At 35.1% G+C, this 21,238-nt stretch overlaps 1 protein-coding gene across 21 annotated transcripts in view; it reads left to right on the top strand.

Annotated features, from left to right (window-relative positions):
* Window positions 1–21,238, top strand: part of sm (heterogeneous nuclear ribonucleoprotein L) — a 215,972-nt gene that overhangs the window by 50,311 nt on the left and 144,423 nt on the right. The window contains exon 1 of one of the 21 annotated variants that reach the window (XM_089470401.1): window positions 3,423–3,838. The exons of the other annotated variants lie outside the window; for them this stretch is intronic. Coding sequence (XP_089326527.1) covers window positions 3,761–3,838 — 78 coding nt within the window. The 5' untranslated portion in view covers window positions 3,423–3,760. Of the gene's footprint in view, window positions 1–3,422; window positions 3,839–21,238 lie in introns of those variants that run through there. 21 annotated transcript variants of the gene reach the window in all.

Genomic DNA, 21,238 nt, shown 5'->3' with positions numbered 1-21,238 from the left:
AATATATGTATATAGACATATAGTTAAGGCTTTTGATAATTAAGTCAAGTCAGCTTTTTCGTATATAGAATAACATTCTATATAATATTATAATATTATATCTATATGTTCTATGTATGTATCGATAACTTGAACATAACAAATGTTGCTTTAATTTTGATCGAAAAGCAATTACAATTATATCATATATAAACAACATATAATTCAATAGGAAACTTCATAATTTATATTGAGAATGCTTTGAAAATGGCATGAAAAATAATTGATCGATAAATGGTTTTCGCCAGCTCAAATTCGAACTATCAATAAAAAACAGACTGAAAGGTTTTCAATTCTTATAAAATGTATAGAAGACTCTTCTTCTCATTCGTCTTAGCTAAAACTTATCGATTTTTCGAGTTTTTTTGGATACGTGACATCGATCACAAATACATACTAAACTTTTTCAAGCGCTCAACTAGTAATTATTTCTTTACATCGTTAGTGAGTGGTTTTCGTTATCAGCGGGAATATTTTTCATAGAATTGAGCCACCCCACAGAATATCTGATAATAATTACCTGCGAAACGACTCGATAGACTCGTGCATTGGCTCCACTTCAGCCACCCCTATCAGCTAACGATTGCAACACACACATACATATAAGTAAACACACACACATACATTCATCTATTGGCTTAGTTGTTTCATTCAATCAGTTTTTGGGGTAAGGCTCTCACCCATAGTTTGCCCAGAGCCCGCACCCTTCGGCTGACATGTCAAAGGGGATGGCGGCGGCAAAGAGCCAGAAGCTGAACCAAAATTCTATTCCTGATAAAGTTTTCGACCATAACTGTAGTTGCTTTGCTTGTTGTTGTTATTTTGGGGGTTGAAGTGCAGTTGGCAAGTGAGACTCGCTCTTGAGGCTATCAACCAGCAGCAGCACCAACAGCAGCACCAACAGCAGAAGCAGCAGCAGAAGCAGCAGCAGAAGCAGCAGCAGCGAGTACTTTCTGTACTTTCTGGTCTTTTTTGATTTTCAACTGTCATATGAATTACATTTGGTGCAACGCGAGAGCTGAAAGGGGTGCTCTCTCACATTATTTGAATTACATTCAAGTTTTCTAACGGTTGCCAAGGACGGCAGCAAATGTTATTCATTGCGATGGCGATGCCATTTATATTTTTATCCGAATTTTCTCTATTTCAAAGACATATATATAAAGCTTAAGTTGAATTCGAGTTGCGAATGATTTTATATCTTAAATTATACGAAAAACTATTATAGTCTGATTTCTAATTTATAATTCAGGGTATATAAAGTAAAATTGATTGAATCTAAGATATCACCTTTGCCAATAATTATAAATAAACATTTACTTTACATAAATAAATTTAAAAAAATAACAATTTATATAATTTATAATTAAATCTTTTAAAAGATAAGAAAAAACGAAAATGGTAATTTAAAAAATAAATCAAATATTAAATATTTATGAAGATAGAAATTACGATATCATGTTTTGAAATTATTATATATTAATATATTTTAAATAAATTGGAAAGGGTATTTTTCAGTGCAGTTCACAAATAATTTTATTATAATATATATAATATTATTATAATATATTTATATATTAGGTTCTATACAAATTTATTTCTCTTGTTTTGCAAAATACATATTGAGAATATATAGTGATTACATACTTTTCTCGTATTTCTTAACTTGTTTTTATAGTATGTCTCATTCACGTCAAGCAAAGAATTATTTTGGATCCCCAATTACAGTTCAACGTTCAGCTTTCTATTATCACTTGAGTTTATTTTTTAATGCTGATCCCTAATTTTCTAGTAGCTCTTTAAGTTCAGTTTAAGCTTTTTCAAAATAAAAAATAAAAAATGAAACCGTTTAACCCGTCAGCGAAGTGCAGTTAAGCGTGTTGAACTTTTACATAAGATTTTGTTTTAGCGCATCCGTCGCAGGCCAAGTGCACTTAATCACATGGAAGTGTTGGCCAGGATGCAGGACGAGGCATAGCGAAAGAAGAGGGTGGGGGCAGGGGGGGGTGAGAGTGAGAGAAAGAAAAAGAGAGCGAGAGACAGTGACAGTCAGTCAGGTGTCCATGGTGTCACGTTTTGGGGCGACAGATGCGCTGCTTCTAGCAAGGCACGTACGCAGCTCGCGGCGCCCGTTGTCAGAGAACATAAGCGAAAAAGGAAAAAGCTTAAACGATGCCAAGTGGCAAGCGGGCCCAGGCTTGGCCTGGCTGGCCTGGCGTGCTCTGAGCCTCGCAACTACAGCGAAAGGGCCAAAGAGCAACATGGCCAAAACTCTTCAAATGTTGAGAAGATGCTGCTTCATGTGCTAATTGCACTGTCAGCTTGAGTGTGTGTAGGGCAGAGAAAGAGTGAGAGAGACAGGGGTAGAGACAGTGAGAGAATGAGCGCAGACGGAAGCAACAGCTCAAATGCCAAATGAGACAAACACGCACGCACACGAGCACACACACACAGCCGCATCCACACCCACACTCACACAAACATAGCAAAATTTGTTGCATACTTTGCCACAACAACAAAAATTTCGCCGCATTGAAAATATCGCCGAAATATTTTCGCATCAAATTTCAGGCCATTGAACAGTTTCACATTTGGTTTACACCTTGTTCTATCGGCTCTACTCTATATATATATATATATAGATCTATGCATATTTATATATATGGGCGAAAAAGTAGACACCAAAACAAACAACAGAATTTTTATCGGCATGCCGAGATAAAGCGCCGGCAACAACAATAGCAGCAGACACACAAAAATTTGTAGCTCGAACAGACGCCGCTGGCACTAGCCAAAATCGATTTTTCCAACCCTCAACATGTGGCACAGCCGGCCCTTGCCTTTTGGCTCTCTGTCTATCTGTCTATCCGTCTGTCCGACTGTCTGAAAGTACCAAAAGGCGACGCAAATAGCAAAACAAATGCGACGACAGCCGACTCTCTGCAGCATTGGAAGTTTGTCAAAGTTCTGCCAAAGGCAGCGAAAGGTCAGAGAGCGAAAGAGATTTGGTCCGAAGTAAATAAACCAAGTTGGAATTTGTATGCGATGCGATATGGGTAGATCTAATAATAACTTTTGTTAAGTATCGATACAGACATAGCAAAAAACAAAAAAGAGAAAATGTTGATAATGTGTGGAATCAGCAATCAGGCGCATTCTGCTAAAAAGGTTGCATTAAGGTGAATTAATTATGTTTTTAGGGTGTTTTACAATACTGCAGAGTGAATTCCTGCGAAACACTCAAGCGCACTTGCAACACTGTCCAACAATAGCGAATATCTAGATCCTAGACAAATCTTCGTTCATCTATCTACAAGTATTTACAACACTTAGAATAGTGATTAGCAACACTGTTCCAGAAAAGCGAATGTCAGTCAATGGTAAAAGCGATTAGTTTCGTGTAGCGAGTAGTGGAGTACACATATGGAGCTCGTCTAAAGCAAGTGGATTGAACAAGCTCGAGATTATATCAACCACATCCCGGTAGATCTTCCAATTTTCATACAAAACTCTGTGTTTAAAATTTGAGATGAGTGAAAAAAAACTTAAAATTGCAAATTAATTTCAAGCGTGCAAGAATTTCTTAAACTTTGCTTATTGGCATTTGGCAACACTTAAAATACCGCAGAAATAAATACTTGCCTGAAAAAAGTGTTGGAAAACATCTTGGAAACTAACAACGCTTTGCAACACTGAGCTGCAGTCATATATACATAATAGCATGTATTACAACACTATATCAATTGTGATAGTAAACGTAATTTGTGAAAATTCTCTGGTTTTCTACGGCATTAATATGGTATGTTTTACAACACAGTTATTAATTTGTGAAAGTCATCATGAAGTTTGTAATTACATAGTTTAAAATATGCAATTTATATCTATTTAATTTATTTACCTTCATACACTTGAGACTTCGTTGTCAAAGCTCAACAATTTTTGATCGCTGCCCGCTTGACAATTTGCTGTCATGTAGACGCATCTTTTGCCACGCCTCCAACGCCAGTCACCAGAGCTCCTTCTGCTCGTTTGCCACGCCTCCACGCCGAAGAGGCGACGCCGTTGCGTCTGGCGGCGTGACGCAGCACAGCAACATCAACAGCCATAGCGCATAAATTTTGCATGCAGTCAGCCAATGTACACAGAGTGGTGGTGGTGGTGGTGCTGCTGCTGCTGCTGCTGCATCACCACCCAACCACACCGCAGCCATCTCCAATCCGCTGCCAGACAGTTAAAAATAGATTGCATACTCGTCTGACCGATGCTGCATTAGCAGCAGCAACTGGAATCGTTTCAGTGCCGCTGCTTAGTCAGCGCAAACCAGCCTTTGCCTGCCATCCTTTTCCACTCACACTCCTTCGATGGCAGCCCCACCATCCCCCCCTCTCCTAATGAAGTAATCATGTGCGAGTGCGTTTTTTCGGTGGTGCGTTTCGAGGCCATTCGCCGGCGGCTGTAATGCCACCACCCATTGGCGCAGCTTTCACAATTTCCATCAAGCATTCGTTTACCTGGCGCAGCCTGGGCCGATGCACCACCCCAAACCACCCAACCACCCACCACCCACCCATCCATCCAGTCGAACGACCACCCACTCACCCACCAAAACCAGCCGCCGTATTCGCCGCAAGGTCTTTTGCAAATTATGTGCGTCCAAGGCCTCGCAGCAGTAGGCAGAAGCTCATCCGTCATTGGAGCATTCTTTTCGCGAGTCGTTTGTCTGCATCGCAGCTGCTTCACCTCTTGCCACCACTCTCTTTGTCCACCTCCTATTCTGTACTTCGTGCTCGGCCTCTCCGCCTCCGCTGCTTTTGGCCTTTTTTTTTGCTTTTAATTAAATGCATCGTCCGGACGGCGGCGTCCGAAACTCCGGAACTGCTGCATTTTTGACCATTATTCGATATGGGGGTGGCACTTATAGCACTCGTATCCTGAAGCGAGGGCTGTCAGTTAAGTTTGCAATTAAATTAATAATTAATAATTAAAAAGGGCTTTCAGAGGCGTCCACTTTTTGATGGCACTTTAATATAATGAATAGTAATATTTTTGTATACGTCGAAAAATATTTTATATTTTTTATAAAAAGTAAAATTTTATTTACTTTAAAACAAAAATAAAAATCTAAAACTAAAAAATAAATCAATAAAACACAAAAAAAATGAAATAAATAAAAAGTATACAAAAATACAATTTCTTAAAGATCTATTTAATATGTAAATAAAATAATAAATTATATTTCCTTATTTTAAATACGGTTGCTTTTTATGGTAAATAATTATTTACTTTGATGATTAATAAAAGATAAAATTTAAATATAATTGAAATATCCGCTTTCATTACATTCTGAATTTTACAATATTAGCTAAAAGCTTATACAAACTTCACGTCTTTGACATTTAATATTTTAAAATAATTTACCTTAAATCATGTTAAGTGGGCTCATATTTATATAAAAATATAATCGCATTAAAAAATAAAATGTTAATACTAATAGCAGGTGAAAGGAGTATTTCATTTTGATTTCACTAAAAATAATAATTAGGTAAAAATTTTTAAATTAAAAAAAAATTAAATTTTACTGCAATTTATTAATTGTATATTATTATTATTATTATTATTATTATTATTTTTTTTTTTTTTTAGATTAAATTTAATGAAAAATATTTGTTTTTATTTCACTTATAAAAATAAGTATTATTTGTATGCAAAAATATTAAATAATCATAAAATATTTAGGAAAATATTAAAATATAGCCCGATTTCTTGAGATTAGTGCAGGTATATTTAATATATATATTTTTATTACTATTATTTTTGGTTCGAATGCTCTGTATTATTAAAAGTAATAATTGATTTTTACTGTGCTTTTATTTCACAAGTTTTAATTGCATAAAGTTGTCCGATTCAGTTGCCATACAGAGAAAGAGAGAGGGAGAGAGAGAGAGAAGAAAAGGGTTGATTTGTCAGAGTGTGCACACTTACACTTACATATGTAAATTGTGCCCTTAACTGGTCTTCCCATTTGTTGTTTTCCCTTATTTATTTTTTGTTGTATTCGTAATTGAACTAATTGAAATTGGCAGCAGCTGGCGGTAATGGCGATGATGATGATGGCAGAGATTATGAGTACTGAAGGCGTTCGTGTGTGCCAGCTTAGTTATGAATGAATTGGTAAAATACCTTTGACGATGACGACTCAGCAGGTTTTATGGCCAGAGAGCAAGCAGCAGCAGCTGCAGTATTAGCCAAAAATTCTCTGTCACACATATAAGCCAAGTTAAGACCGCCGAGCTGAGTCGAAGTCTCAGTGCGCGCAAAATGTGATTGGGAGAAAGAGATGGAAAGAGAGAGAGAGGTTAGGAGAGTGTGCAGGTAATGAAAGTGTTGGCCAGCTGAGCTCCATCAAATTGCATGCAATTTGTCATTGTAATAAAGCCAGATCTGGCCAAAAAATGAAGACAAAACCACCAATTGGAGTCTGTTATATATTTGCGGTTGGTATTTCGAACAGCCAATTGTCAACTGATTGCTGTTCTCTTTTGCTCTCTCTCTCTCTCTCTCTCTCTCTCGTTCTCTCCTTGTGTGATTTGTATCGATGTTCGATTGCATTTTCTTTTACCAGTTTTTCGTTTTCTACTATTTATTTCACTTTGGTCACACTTAGAGCGACAGCCGGGAGTAGCAAATGAAATTTCATGCCTGACTGGCATACAAAATTAACAACTGCTGCTGTTGCTGTTATTACTGCAATATATAGCTCTAGCTAGCTTTCCATATTGATCGAGTACATTTTTTTTAATGCTGTTGCCGTCTATCAAATTGATTTTCATACATATTTCGGTCAGCTGTGTATTAGAAATTAATATTGTAATTTGACCCACATACTAAATTGCTGCTGGTTCTTTGGAATTCGGTTTGAAAAGTTTTACTGAAGTTTTTAATGTTGTTATTTTAGTCAAAGACAACAAGAATCAGGATTAGACTTGACTTAAAATATAAATATTTTTTAAATATTTTTCTTAATTTTTTTTGGTAACAAAATAACAGAAATTTTTATTATGCCTATGGAATATAATATATAATATGATAATTGGGAAATATATTTATTTATAATATTTTTAACAGAATATTAGAGAATATAAATGTGTATATATATTAGTATATTAGTTGTAGTAGAGCAAATATTTATTTATTAATAATTATATACAAAATAATTAAACAATTATAAACAGAATGCAATACATATAAACATATATATATATTTATTAACTTATAAAGATAATTTTAGTAATTATTCCAATACATTTTTCATAAATTTTTGGTAGTAGAATACTCATTATTTCCATACTTATCATTAAATTTTAATGTTCATCTTGCTTTGAATAAGTTTTTCGGATGCCCCTTGAGCATTTCCTCCGCCCTTATATAATATTTACTTAAGGCTCTTTTTACTTCTGCTTTTTCTTTCGTTTAACTGCGCTCATTTTTGGGCATTCTTTTGTGCTCATTAAAAATGCTGAAACCCTTTTGTGCGGGGTCTTTCTTTCAGGCCTAATGAACTGTTAGTTGGAATTATCAATTGTCGCACCTTTTTAGAAATTAAAAGCAAAAAACAAAATTCTTGTCATGAAAAACAAAAGAATTTTCAAATATAAAACAGCTACCCAAGTTTTTCCCTCATTTCACTTGTTGTTGTTGTTGTTGTTGACATTTTAAACTCCAATTACAACAAATTATGAGTCCGTGCTTCAAGTGCTAAGCGACGCACAAGTACCAAAGGGGCAGGGTCCCTCTCTCTCTCTCTCTCTCTCTCTCTCTCGTTCTCGCTCTGTCTGTTGCTTGTTCTTTTGCTCAAGCATCTCGCGTTTTCAGTGTGTGCTTGCGACAAGTTTCAGCAAAAAGTTCAATTTATGTCGCGCTGTTATGCACTGCCCTGCTCTTTCTCTTCCATCTAAGCCCTGGAACCCCTCCTTCAATACCTCGCGCTTTCTTTCTGTTTTATTCTTTCTTTTTTCTGAGTTACTTTTCCCTTTTTTTTATTTTCTTGTCATTTACTTACAAGGCGAACACACACACACGCACATACAGCTACAATATGTATCTAGATACATTGGTATATATAGTGAGTCGTGTATTTGCCCGGATGTCATGCTGGGTCTCTCTCGAAGGTCGGAAGTGTAGTTTCTTTCTTTTTTTTAAGTACACGTTTATATAATTTGATATATGGTGCATTGTCGTTTGCCATCTCATGTGGCCACATTTATATATACATATATATATATACATATTGTTTATGGTGTATCTGTAGCTGCAGCTGCACATGTATCTCTCTATCTGTATCTGTATCTGTATCTGCATCTGCATTTGTCGCCTGCATATACACACACATGCGAATGGGAAAGCTCGCTTAAGATGCTGGCGAATCGCTTGTGAAATGGAACAGTTGAACGAGGTCATCTACATGCATTAATGAAGTAATATTTTCAGAAGAATAATGCACTCACTGAGAGGTAGAGCAGGACGGAGAGTGAGCGGTGGATGGAGAGTGAGTGAGAGGAATTTCGCTTTGTTGTTAACTAGAAATGTTGAAGCTTAGCTTCAGAGTCAATTCTCGCTGTGTGTGTGTGAGCGTGTGCTTGAAGTCAAGTTCAAATGGAATGCATGTGCGCATCCCTTTACATTTATGAGTGCTGCTGCATGTATTGACTCGTGTCTGGGCTGCAATTGAATAATGGATCCAAAAGTAAAAACTTATTGTGAACTGCGGCTGAGACTGAGGAGATTGCGAAGATGGATGCTGATTGCAATGAAGCTGTATTTAAATATACCTTTATGATAGGCTTATTATACATTATTTTTAAATTCACAGTACACAGTTAATATTCATAGTTCTGTGATATTCTATCATATATCATATTCATATCAATCAATATCATCAATTTGATATAGCACTACGATCTATGAGTCTGCCTGCTGATTTCATACATTAAAATGTAATTTTAATCACAGTACTGTGATCACACTACTGTTATGTATAGCCACAGTACTGTGAATTGTATGATTTTTAAAAAGATTATTGAAATTGAGTATGTAAAGTTCTGTCATTACTATATTCATAGTACTGTGAAATATTTGCCCTTATAACTGATTATCTCAATATGAATAATGTTATATATCGTATAAGTAGCCAAAGTACTTTATCATTCATACACGCATTTCTCGTATTCATTCCACATTTGCCTCATTCATTTTCATTTAACGTCTCCTACGAAACTTTTACTTCACACCCTGTAAACAGGGTGCTCACATATTATGTTCTCTCCAATATGTCACTCTTATTGACTTGCTAAGCTTTCACTTAATGATTCGTAGTGCCTCCTAAATTATCTCGTTGCTAAGTGCAGCCCATTTGTCAACTATGCTTCGCTACGGCTCTCCAACTCAAACGATTCGGTTTGGCCCCCTTAAACCACCTTTAATACACTCTATTGGCGGACGCCTTGACACCTTCACGTCGATTCACACACGATGCACGGCTCATCGGGTTTTTTGCTGTTCTGTTTCTCGTTCGCTTTTCTATTTTTTTTTTTTGTTTCTGTCAGTTTTTTTGTTCTCTTTTTGTTTTTTGTTTTTGGTGTGCGACATACTTTTAAATGCCAATTACCAGCCACTGCTAACGGTTTTCTATTACCTGCCTGCCTCTGCCACGCCTTATCTGAATGACACTGTCGTTGCCTTTTGTATTTTTTGTTGTTTCTTTTTTTCAATATGCCACGCACACACGACTGAGCGAACGAGCTACCGTTACCCTCCTGTTCGAATCGCTGGCGTTGCAGCACTTTTTTCTGTTTTGCTTCGAAACTTGCGTCAATTACAGACGAGCCTGTGTGGGTGGCTGAGGGGGTGATGGGTAGGTGGGCGTGGACAGCCTGCGGCTAAGCCGTGACTTGCATAGCAATGATATATATATTTTTGTTGTTCTTGTCGTAGTTAGGTATTTTCGTCGTTCTCTGTATGCCGTTTCCTATTTCATCTGCGCTGCGCAACTTCGATGCCTGCCTAATTCGCTACGCTACAATTAGTTTTTCATTTGCCATGCTTTTCCTCACCTACAGCCCTACAGCCCTACAGCCCTTTAGCCCTCTGTAACCCACTCCAGCAAGCTGCATACTTTCCTTGCCTCCAGTTAATTTTCACTTGCGACTCATTACAACATTTGGGGTCATGTTTGTACTTCTTCTGCTTCTGCTTCTGCTTCTATTTCTCCTTTTGCTGTTTATTATTGTTATTATGATTATTGCTTGTGCCACGTTTTCTGCTTGATTTTGCCCTGTCCCTTCCGCCTCTTTCATCACTTCTTGCTGTTGCTGCTTACGCTCAGAGAATTCTAATATTTTGCCGAAATGAAATTCGTGAGTGAAATAACCCATGAATTATGTTCGACTAAACAAAAAAGGGGCGCAACCACGCCTCCCAATACGCAGGGCGCCAAAGTTTTTGCGTACGCGCGCGGCTCTTCACAACTTCTGATGGAAAGTATCTTTTAGTTTTGTGGCGCCTTTTGTACGTTGAAATTGGTTTTGATTTGCCGTCAAAATTTATAATTAATATTTTTGCCTAGAGAATGAAAATGTATCTTGAGCTTTGACTTTAAGCCACAAGAGCTTTGCACAATTTATAGGCAAAACTTTTTCATGCACCTGGCTTGAGTTTAGCTAAAACTTATCTTGTCTATCTGTCAGATACGTTTTTTTCTTAGCCTTTTGCAACATATTTGTTGGTGCTCAACGTTGTCAAGTGCAAGAAATTGTTGTGAATTGTATGCGAAAGAGCTTATGGAGCTGTCAGTTACGCATTCATTTTTTTCTTTTCTTATAAAGTCAAGTTAGTTGTTTTTTACCTTTGTAACTCACAGATAGTTTTTTTTTTTTATACTGCTGTGCATAAATTGTCTATCTTACGATTTCTTTTGCAATCTTGGTAAAGTGAACAGATTGTTTGGAATTTTTCCAGATACTTTCGTATCTTTTAGATAATTTTGTACCCTTAATATACGTTCGTATACTTTTGTATATCTTTGAAAGAGTTTTGTTTAGATATTTGTGTATTTTTCCAGATAATTTTGCATTTTAGATATTTTTGTATCTATTGATATTTGATCGAATTTTTGCTACCCTTTCAGATATTTTTGTATTTTATTTTGGATACTCTTGTATCTGTTAGATACTTTTGTAGGTTTCAGATATTCCTGTATATTTTAGATACTTTCGTATGTTTTAGATACATTTTTATCTTTTACATACCTTTACATGTTTAAAATACAGTTGTATCTCTTAGATAATTTTCACCTTTTAAATACTTTTGTATCTTTTCGTTAGTTTTCTAACCTTAGATACTTTTGTATCTTATATATGCATATTTGGAGATACATTTTTCTTGAAGATACTTTTATAAATCATAGATGTCTTTGAGTATTTTAATGATACATTTGTAATTTGTAGATACTCTTGTAGACTTGTTAATCTGCACAGATTCTTTCGTAACAACCCTTAGATATTTGGTATCTTAGGTATATATTTATATCTTAAAGTTATTTTTGCATTTACTAGAGGTTTTGGCATACTTTATATACTTTTGTATCTCTCTCTTCTTTGTATTCGTTCTTGAAAGCATTTCACTTGACCTAGACACGCCCAGCCCTTTCGCGTCTTTGGCTTAATGGATTAATCAGCATTTGAATTGATTTACAGTTTACAGTTGCTTAATATAGTATTTAGCAACGACGCCGAACAGCAGAAAAGGGAATCTTTCTCAACAGCGAAATGCAAAAGCCAAAGCAGCGCACAGACACAGACACAGATACGCAGATACATATATTTGTATACATTTGTATCTGTAACTCAAATCGAATTTCTTCGTATACAGATCAGTTTTTACGTTTGTTTTTTTGTATTCCCAGATTTTGTTGTTTCGGCTTTGCCCCTTTTCGAATGTAATTTCGATTGCGCGTTTTGTGTTTTATTTTTTATTTTTTTGGAAACGTTTTTTCTTGATTTTTTTTTTTTTTTTGTGTTATTGTTTCTCATTATTTGTGCTGTGAGTCGCTCTCCCACTCGCTCACCCGCTCGCTTGCTCTGCTGCCGCTCTCTCTCTCTCTCACTCTCGTACTCTCTCCCTCTCACTCGCTCTTCCTGCTGCTGCTGCTTGTGCTTTGCTTTACCGCTGCTTAAACATTATTTGCTGTTATGTAAGCAGTCCGCGAGCGCATATTGTGTTTCAATTTACTTTATTTTTTTGTTATACATATATACCCGTATGTATATATATATACATTTCTTTTTGTTCTGCTTCTTGTTCACAGTTTCAATACCATTTTTTTCCGGCTGAGATTTGAGTTGTTGTTGCCTTTCCTTGCCGGCGTTTTGCTTCATGTCCATGTGCCACATTATTTGGTAATTGTCTTTGTGTATGAGCGAGTGTGTGTGTGTGCATGTGCGCGAGTGTAACTGTTGGCCAGGTTATTGAACTTGAACGTCGTCAAGTGACGTGTGGCCCCCGTCTCTGGCTTTGGCTTTACGTTTGCTTGGTCTCTTTTTTGGGTTTATATATATGTATTTTTTGTGTCGTTTTAATGCTCGCTTTGGCGTTAGTCAATTGTCATGTGTGTGTGTGTGTGTGTGTATCTTCGTATTTTTATTGTAACTGCAGCTGAGGTTGAAGCAGCATGTAGAAGCGTAGCCCTGTTAATGATCATGGCTCAGAGGCAGGGCAATGCCAGCAAATGATCTCCACAATATGCTGAGCCGCAAGCTGTTGCACATGGCAGGCATACGTAGAGAAAGTGGGAAAGAGACAGGGCCGAGAACGCGAGAGAGAAAGATAGAGACTGAGTTGGGTTCTTATCGCTACGTTCATTCATTCAGAAATCGATCTTTACGTTCTACAGCGTCTATTAATCAACAAATTATCTACGCCGCGCTGAACTTAGAGCGCACTGAAATGGCCAGAGAAGACAAGAGTTAAATAGTGCAAACGTTTGTCGTGTTTCATGATTAGAAAGTGCTTGGCATTTAATTGGTATATAATAAGAATTGCAAAGGCAATTGTATTTATGATTATAGAAACAAGTTCTTGCGTGGAAAGTTTTTGAATACATGTTCGACAGCAAGAAACTAGTTTTCTAACAGTTGTGTAAAATATTCAACAATTTTAACTAATTATTTGCCACTTTCACTATTTATCCATCAATGGCTGTCAAAAATTAGTAGAATTAATCCAAAATTAACAAAGTCAATTCAAACAATTAAATAAATAAAAAAAAAAAAAAAACAAAAAAAAAAAAAAAAAAAAAAAAAAAAAAAACATTTTTTTTTTTTTTTTTTTTTTTTTTTTGGTATATATATTTTAAGCGCTGAATCTGTACATTGCAAGTTTAGTACCTTAACAACACAATTAGAATTTTTATATAACACTTAACCTTCTGATGTATTCAGGAGGACTTACAAATATATATTTACAAGTATCCCTAAACGACTTATCTCATATTTTTGGCAAAACCCAAGCGTTTTAATCGCCTTAGTGGTCTCGCAGGAAGCAATCTTCTCGCTAGTCTGCTCCGGTGTCTAGCCAGTCTGTCACTATATCGGCTAGTGTGTCTCACAATCTGTTCCTCCACAGTAAACAGTTTCAGATCTCGATGTAGAGTTGAGCCGCGCACATACCATGGGCAGTTTGTAAATTGCCGCAATACACGATTTTGCAGGACCTGTATGCGTTTATAGTTTGATTTTGCGCATATTCCCCAAATCTGCACACCGTAGAGCCAAATTGGGGCTACACAGTGGACATAAACCGCTCTCTTAAAATAGTTATATACAAAAATAAAAAAAATAAATGAGTATATTTAATGTGTTTTCTTTAATTTAAAAAATATACAAAATAATAAAAAAAAAAAGCATATATGGAACAAATTATGTTAAAAAATAAATAAATAATATTAAATTGTAAACAAAGGTTAATTGCAATTTTTCAATTTCTATTGAAATCTTTCTACTTTTCTTATATGTATACATATCATATTATATCATATCATAGCGAAAAATTAAAACTTTAAAAATCGAAATTGTAAGCCAATTCCAAATTTTATTTAATCAAAAAAAAAAAAAAAAAAAAAAAAAAAAAAAAATATATATATATATATACATATATATATATATATATATATATATATATATATTACATAGAGCTATAATAAATATAGGCGGCATAGAATAAAATGATAGCTTTTAGCTCTTTTCTTGAATCATTCTGCTGTCATTATATTCAGATGTCATATCATATACTAAAACTGATTCAATTATCGTGCATATACCAGAAATGCTTAACCCTAGCCTAGATATTCAATCGTTTGTACTTGAACGTTAACTGATTCTGGTTCTTCTGTTTCTGCGACTTCTTCTTCTTCATTGAAATGAACTTCTGAACCACCCACTGAGAGCTATTTCGCAAAACAGTATCTTTAGAAATTTTGTATCTGTTGCTCTAGTTCTTGGTATTCTTTTCATAGACTTAAGATGATAACTTTTTGCATTGTTCTCGCTAACATTGAATAATGGCCAGCAGCTGAGAATGAGTGAGAGAGAGAGAGAGAGACAGAGAGATAGAGAGAGAGAGAGAGAACGCTGCAAGTGAGAGCATTGCTTAAATGTATCTACGACCTGTAACGTGTGCAATTGCCAACTAGAACAACACGTTCACCTGTGACGAAGCGCACGGACAGGTAAATAAATGTTGCTAGCTGGAAAAGGAGGGCGCGGGGGGCGGGGCTGTGGTGATAAGACTATGGTAACTGAGGGGGTAGCCTGGGTAGGGGGGGAGCGGGCTAAACGATAAAGTAGAAACGTGTTTTGTATTGCAGCCATCGCTCGTTGTACGCTATTTATCGAGCCGCCACGCCCCACCAGCCCCCCTCATAGGCCAGCAGCCCCTCGCTGCTGTCTGCTTGAACTGGGCAGAGAAAACGTGCTTTTAGAATGGCATGCCGCAGCAACTGGAAATTGTATCTAATTAGTCTACCGGTCTCGACGACATAAAAACTAAACCAAATTACAAAACAAAATACAAATTACAAAAAAAAAAAGAACAAAAAAAATGAAGGAAAAAATGTTAAGGAAAACCAATTGCTGAAGCTTAACATCTAGTAAGAGCCACCCCTTTCCCTTTTCGTTCCCCTCTGCCCAGCAACGTGTGCCGTTTTATTCCGTAGAGAAGAATTTGGTACGCCCCCCATTTTTACGTGTTTCAATAAATAAATTGAAACGAGAATGCGGCAACGTTTCGTCGTATCATAAATATAACAACAACAACAACAATAAATGCAACAACAATGACAAGTTGTCAGCTAATTGTTAGTGCTGCTGCTGTTGTTGTTGTTGTTGCATTCGAAAATTATGCTTTTAGCTTTTGCATTCCTGTTGACGCTGCAATTAATTATGTTGTTTATTTATGAAATGTTGCACTTGATTTGTTTTTGGAATGCATTTTAATATTTATTATTCATTTTTAATATAACCACACGAATAACCTCAATACTTTGCAATTGAATGCGCAGCAATTCAACAATAATGTATTTAAATAATAAAGAATTGTGGATGCACTTAACAATAACAAAATGGAAAATAAATATAGAAAATATATAAAAATATTGTTATATAAATATATAAAAAAATATTGTATTGTTGTATAAATAGAAAATGAATATAAATTAATTTTAAAATATTTTATCTTTTATATACATATACATATACAATATTATTCAAATATAATGGAATATATTTTTTTAATTATACAAATTTGAGTATAATTTTTTATATGAATAAATATTTTGCAATACTTATTTGTTTAGTTGAGAAAAAAAAAAAAAAATCTATTTTAAATATTTTATTCTTTTAGTTTATTTTGCTTATATTTCAATTTTTTTTTTATTTTTAAAATTTTATTAAATTTTAAGCTACATCTTTATAAATCAGTTGTCTTAAATTCTTTATATTATTTCTATCAAAAGCTCACTTAGTTATTTTGTTCAGTTTCTTTCAACATTTGAAAAGTTTCTGTAGCCTTTCTCTTGGCCAATATGACTCTTACAACTGTTATTTACAAAGTGTCGAGCAATTTGTTAATGCCAATTCTTTGCGCTTATTTTTGGCGCGCAATTTTTGGCAATTTTGACTCATCGCTTGCCTAGCAGAAGCAGCCGTCGCCGTCGCCGTCTCATCAGCAGCAGCAGTACTGGCTGCGCAGCTTTAAGTCATGCCCCTTTGCATAATTCGTCACTGGGTTGGCTGCGAGCAAAAAAAAAAACACGAAGAATTCTATGTTCGCTGTTGTTGTCGCTGTTGCTGCTTTCTTTTGCCACGCTCGCTTGGCTTTCTACGCTTACGCTCTCGATCCACACATACTAACGCACATGTACGCCGACTCTCTCCGCTCGGGCTCTTTGGAAATGTGCACTCTCTTTGCTTAACTTTGCTCTGAGAACATTTTGGCGCTCACTCTCTTCTCTCTCGTTCTGCTTACGCTCTTGGGATTCTTCTGGCGTGCGTGCGCGAATGAACAAAAATTGTTTATCATAACTTTTAATTGCTTGGATCTCTTTAAAACAACAGAAGCAACAACAAAATGTTGTTGCGTTCTTTTGTTGCCTTTGCACTGCTATTTTTAGGGTCTGCACTGCGCTGTTGTTGTTAGAGAGTGTGTGTATGTGTATGCGTGTGTGTGTGGCTGTGTGTGGTGGAGGAGGCTTTTGTTGTCGTTGTTTTTGCGTCTGCCGCTGCGCTGTCGATTGTAATTACTCAATTGCTCATACGGCAACAACGTTAACACCAACAACAGCGTCGGCGTCGACGCCGCAGTTGTAGCGGTATTTTTTCTTCAGTTAAGTACGTAGATAAAATAAATGGAATTGTTATGGTAGCCGCATTTCAGCTGCTGTTGATTTACTCATTTATTTCTTTATTTTACGTACTCTTTATTTATATATGTATGCAAGTATGTATGTATTTTTTTGGGCAGGTGCTTGAACTTTGTGGTCGACTTCTTTGGAGAGCTTTTTCGCTGTATTTCTCTTTTTTTATGGGCATTTTTCTTTATATTCATTTAAATTTGTTTTTGCTCTGCTGCGTGGCTCGGTCAAAACACGTTTTAAGCCTTTTTTGCTTTGCGAATGCAACGCTAAATGCAAATACAAATTCAATGCAGTTTTCGTCTCTGCTTCTTCTTTATTCGCTTTTTATGCGCCGGTTTACCTTCAATGCAATCCTATACAGTTGTTATTGTTGTTGCTTTTGAAATCCAGTTTTGCGCCGCTGCAGCAACATAGCATTAATAAACAGCGCAGCGACTGCGATGGCGACTGCGACGCCGACGCCGTCGCAGCGTGCAAAATACAATTTCGCTGACCTACTAAAAAAATAATAATAAGTAATCATTAAAAACGCGCCAAATATAATTAAATGTAAGTGCTTTTCAAAGTACGCATGTATTATGTTTGTGTGTTCGTCTATGTGCATAAATAGCTTCAAAAGATAAAGAGCAGCAACAAATGTCAACAACAAGAACAATGCCCAAGTAGAGCAATGGCGACTGCGACTGCGACCGCGGCGTCTCAGTTGATTTGCGAATGCAGCTCGTTTCTCTTAAATACGCAAAAGCCCAGCTCAGACAATTCAAGCCGCTTGAGCACAGAAAAGAGACAGCTATAAAAAGAGCGGCGTCGCAGTGCCATGTGCATTGGCAGCAGCGTCACCGTCAACTGCACTTTGGCAAAGCTTTGCTGTGGCGTTGCTTACGGTTTTATTTTCGGTACTGTTTGTACTGTTGTTGCTGTTTCTGCTGCTTATGGCAACGCTGTTTCTTTGTTGGCCATTCCTTTTGAATATACTTTTTTGGCGTTGCTAACGGTGCTCTGGCGCTTTATTTATATACGGCTGTGCGTATGTGTGTGTGTTTGCACACATAAACATGTTTTCGGAGCTGCGCTTTTCGAAATGCCAATGATATGCAATAATGCCTGACGCAGCTTTTAACCCGTTAACTGCCGAGGACACTGTTAGGTACACTGTTAAGTTTACAGAGCAAACTTTTAATAATAAGGAAAATGGACTTTTTGTAACAGAGCTGTATCAAATATGGTGAAAAATTGATACAAAAGTATAGAAAGGGAAATTATTTTTTAATAATACTTAATTATAATATTTATATGTATAAAGTTTTTTAAAGGCTATTAAATGCTGCAAATTTCCATATGTTTTAAAATTACTGTTTAAGTTTACTTCATTAAAGATCATAAATTATTTTACAATCTGACATTACGAAATTCCGCAAATTCTGATACTTAAGGGGTTAAGTTATGTGCTTACTCGGTCTTCCTCTCTGTCCTCTTTCTCTCTCTCTCTCTCTCTCTCTCTCTCTCTGTCCTTCTGTGTTTGCCTTGTTGCTTCTGGCATTGGCATCTGCGCCAACCGTTTGTGGTAGCTCTTCCTGCATGCCTCCCGCATGCCTCTTGACACTCCTTGCTTTCTTCCCTCAACTTTTCATACCTCAAACCTTTGTATATATATATATTTTGATTTTTTTTGTTGGTTTTGCTGCATTTTATTTGGCGACTCTTTGCCCAAAAAAGAGCAGAGCGCCGAAATCTCAACGTTTTGTTCGAAGTTTCATTTCCTCTTGACCCACTTTGAGTTTTTAACCAAATTGAATGTTGGAAATTTTGTTTGCGAAATATATAGATATATATTTAATTCGTTTATTGGTTTCGCATTGCACATTCATTTGGATCGAATTGTTTTAAATAAATAAAACGCTCGAGCCTTGCATTTAAAAATGAAATTTATGCCTTGTCACGCATTTGTTGCAGCAATTAATCAGATTAATTTTGAGTTATGGCAATGTCACAAATCGAAATTCAATTTGCATTTGTCGTCAACTCTTGCTTATTGAAAATTGAGCTATCAAACTTGGAATCTTTCTCTCTCAGCTTTGCTGAGTTTTTTCTTTTTTCCTCCTTTGGTTTTTGCTGCTTTGGCATTTCATTGAAAGTTATTAAACTGCATTTTTATTTAGAAGACAGAATGTAGATATTTATTAATGTATAATTATATTTGTAATTCTATATGTATGCAGGATTATAATGAACACGTGTAGAACGACAGGTGTCGATTGCAAAACGGGGAAAGTTAAGTTAAAAGATATATTGCAAAAGATTAAATTCATTTTAAATTTATTTTATTTTGTTTTATTAAGAAGAAAAGTGTTGAATATAAAGAAAAGAAAGTAATGTACATAAACAATATATCTATAATGTATAAAAAAGCTAAACGAGATTATATAATCTTATAATTTAAATATGGCTTGGACACAAATCAAATGGAAAAGAATATTATACAAATCTTTAACCCATTCTATCTTTAATGTATGGTTATATTGATTATAATTCTCATAATTCAACTTATTCTCCTATACATATCCGATTTGTTTATATTTTTTATTTATACTTCCAAAAGAAAATCGTGGGATATAAAAATAATATAAATGTTGTTAAATATCTTGTATATAATCAATAATATATATTATAATTATGCATACAAGATGTGTAGTATACCTAGAGTGTCAGCTCTTCGATGGGTCGATCAGTCTCGACTGGAGCTAAACAATTTAGTTACGATTTTCTTAATTTGATTTTTAATATTCATTAATTTCTTTTATATTCAATTTCTTTTTCTATATTGAAATGCATCTTCTATATACAAAGATTACCTCTGTTTCTCTCTCTCTCTCTCTCTCTCTCTCTCCACTCCAGTACAGTGTATCTCTAGGCCATTAATTCCCGTCATTCACACTTTGCACTAATAATTTATTTATTTATTTTGTTGAAGCATTACATATTTATTTATTTCCTTTTTATTGTTGGCTCTTAAATTTTATTGCTGCATTGGCATAAAATATATACATCGTGGTCAATGAAAAAGAGCAAAATGAAATGGGCAAAACAAAAAATTGCATTGATTTATATAAAGGTGGACTTTTTATTTTGTGCATTTATTATTTGTTCAGGGCGGCGAATGAAAATTGCAATTGCAATTGCCATTGATTACGAATACGATTAATTGCAATGCTGCAATGTGGTATGGGGGTGTGGTCTTTAGGGGGAGATGACGTTACTTAATCAAGTTATTAATGCCATCCGCATGAAAATCAAATGTGTGCAACGCACAGAAAAAAAAAAAAACATTCACATAAATAAAATTATAATCAAAATATTGCCAAATTTATTAACTGTTGAGGTCAGCAGATTTTCAAATATATGTATATTCGTAAATATATATATGCATATCTATATAGATATTTTTTTCATGCACATTTTTAGCTGATTGAATCATTAAATAAATATAAATATGCTTTTTATTGTTAACCATTGTTTATTAGTATTTAAGCACATGTTAAATAATATTAATTGTTATTAATTATCAACTCTCTCTCTCTCTTTCTCTTTGTAGGTAAGTTATGTTATGCCTGTCCATTTGATGTTAATTAATTGTTGGTATGTTGCATCAAATATTTAAGTGCATTGCATTGGTTTTATCTTGCAGCTGATTATTTAAAATTGAATGCAAAACAATTGTTCTCTTTTTTCCACCCATTTGTTTTTTTTATTTATATAGAGATTTCTATATGATTTTGATATGATTTCTGGCTTTAATTTGTAATTAATCTTTATTTATATTTCAACCAAGGTAATTTTCATTGCCTTTATGCCTTTAGCCTCCATTCCTACTTTAGATATTATTCAGTTTATTCAGTTTAAATATACTTATGAGGTATTTTATTTTATTTTTATATGCTTAAACTCATTATCTATATAGTGCATGCGCTACTTTATAATTTATGGGGAGTAATCTGTATTTTGTAGAAATATAAAATTTTGAATGTAAATTTATGATTTTCGTGTTCTCTATTATTCACTTGGTTGGCATTATTATGAGGTTTAAACTATTATTACTGTCATTAGGCTGAAATTGTGTAGCACGTTAAGGGTAATAGAAATCAATTAAGTTTAGCTATTTTTTGAAGGCTCTCTCTATGCTAGACTTTTATAAATATATTTTTGGTCTCATATAAAAATAAAGAAAACTCTCAGAAA

The sequence above is a fragment of the Drosophila arizonae genome, chromosome 5 (assembly GCF_054131065.1).
Source record: "Drosophila arizonae isolate 15081-1271.41 chromosome 5, UAZ_ARI_1.0, whole genome shotgun sequence".
NCBI lineage: Eukaryota > Metazoa > Arthropoda > Insecta > Diptera > Drosophilidae > Drosophila > Drosophila arizonae.
Note: the sequence above shows the minus strand (reverse complement) of the source record. Positions and strands in the feature narration are given on the sequence as shown.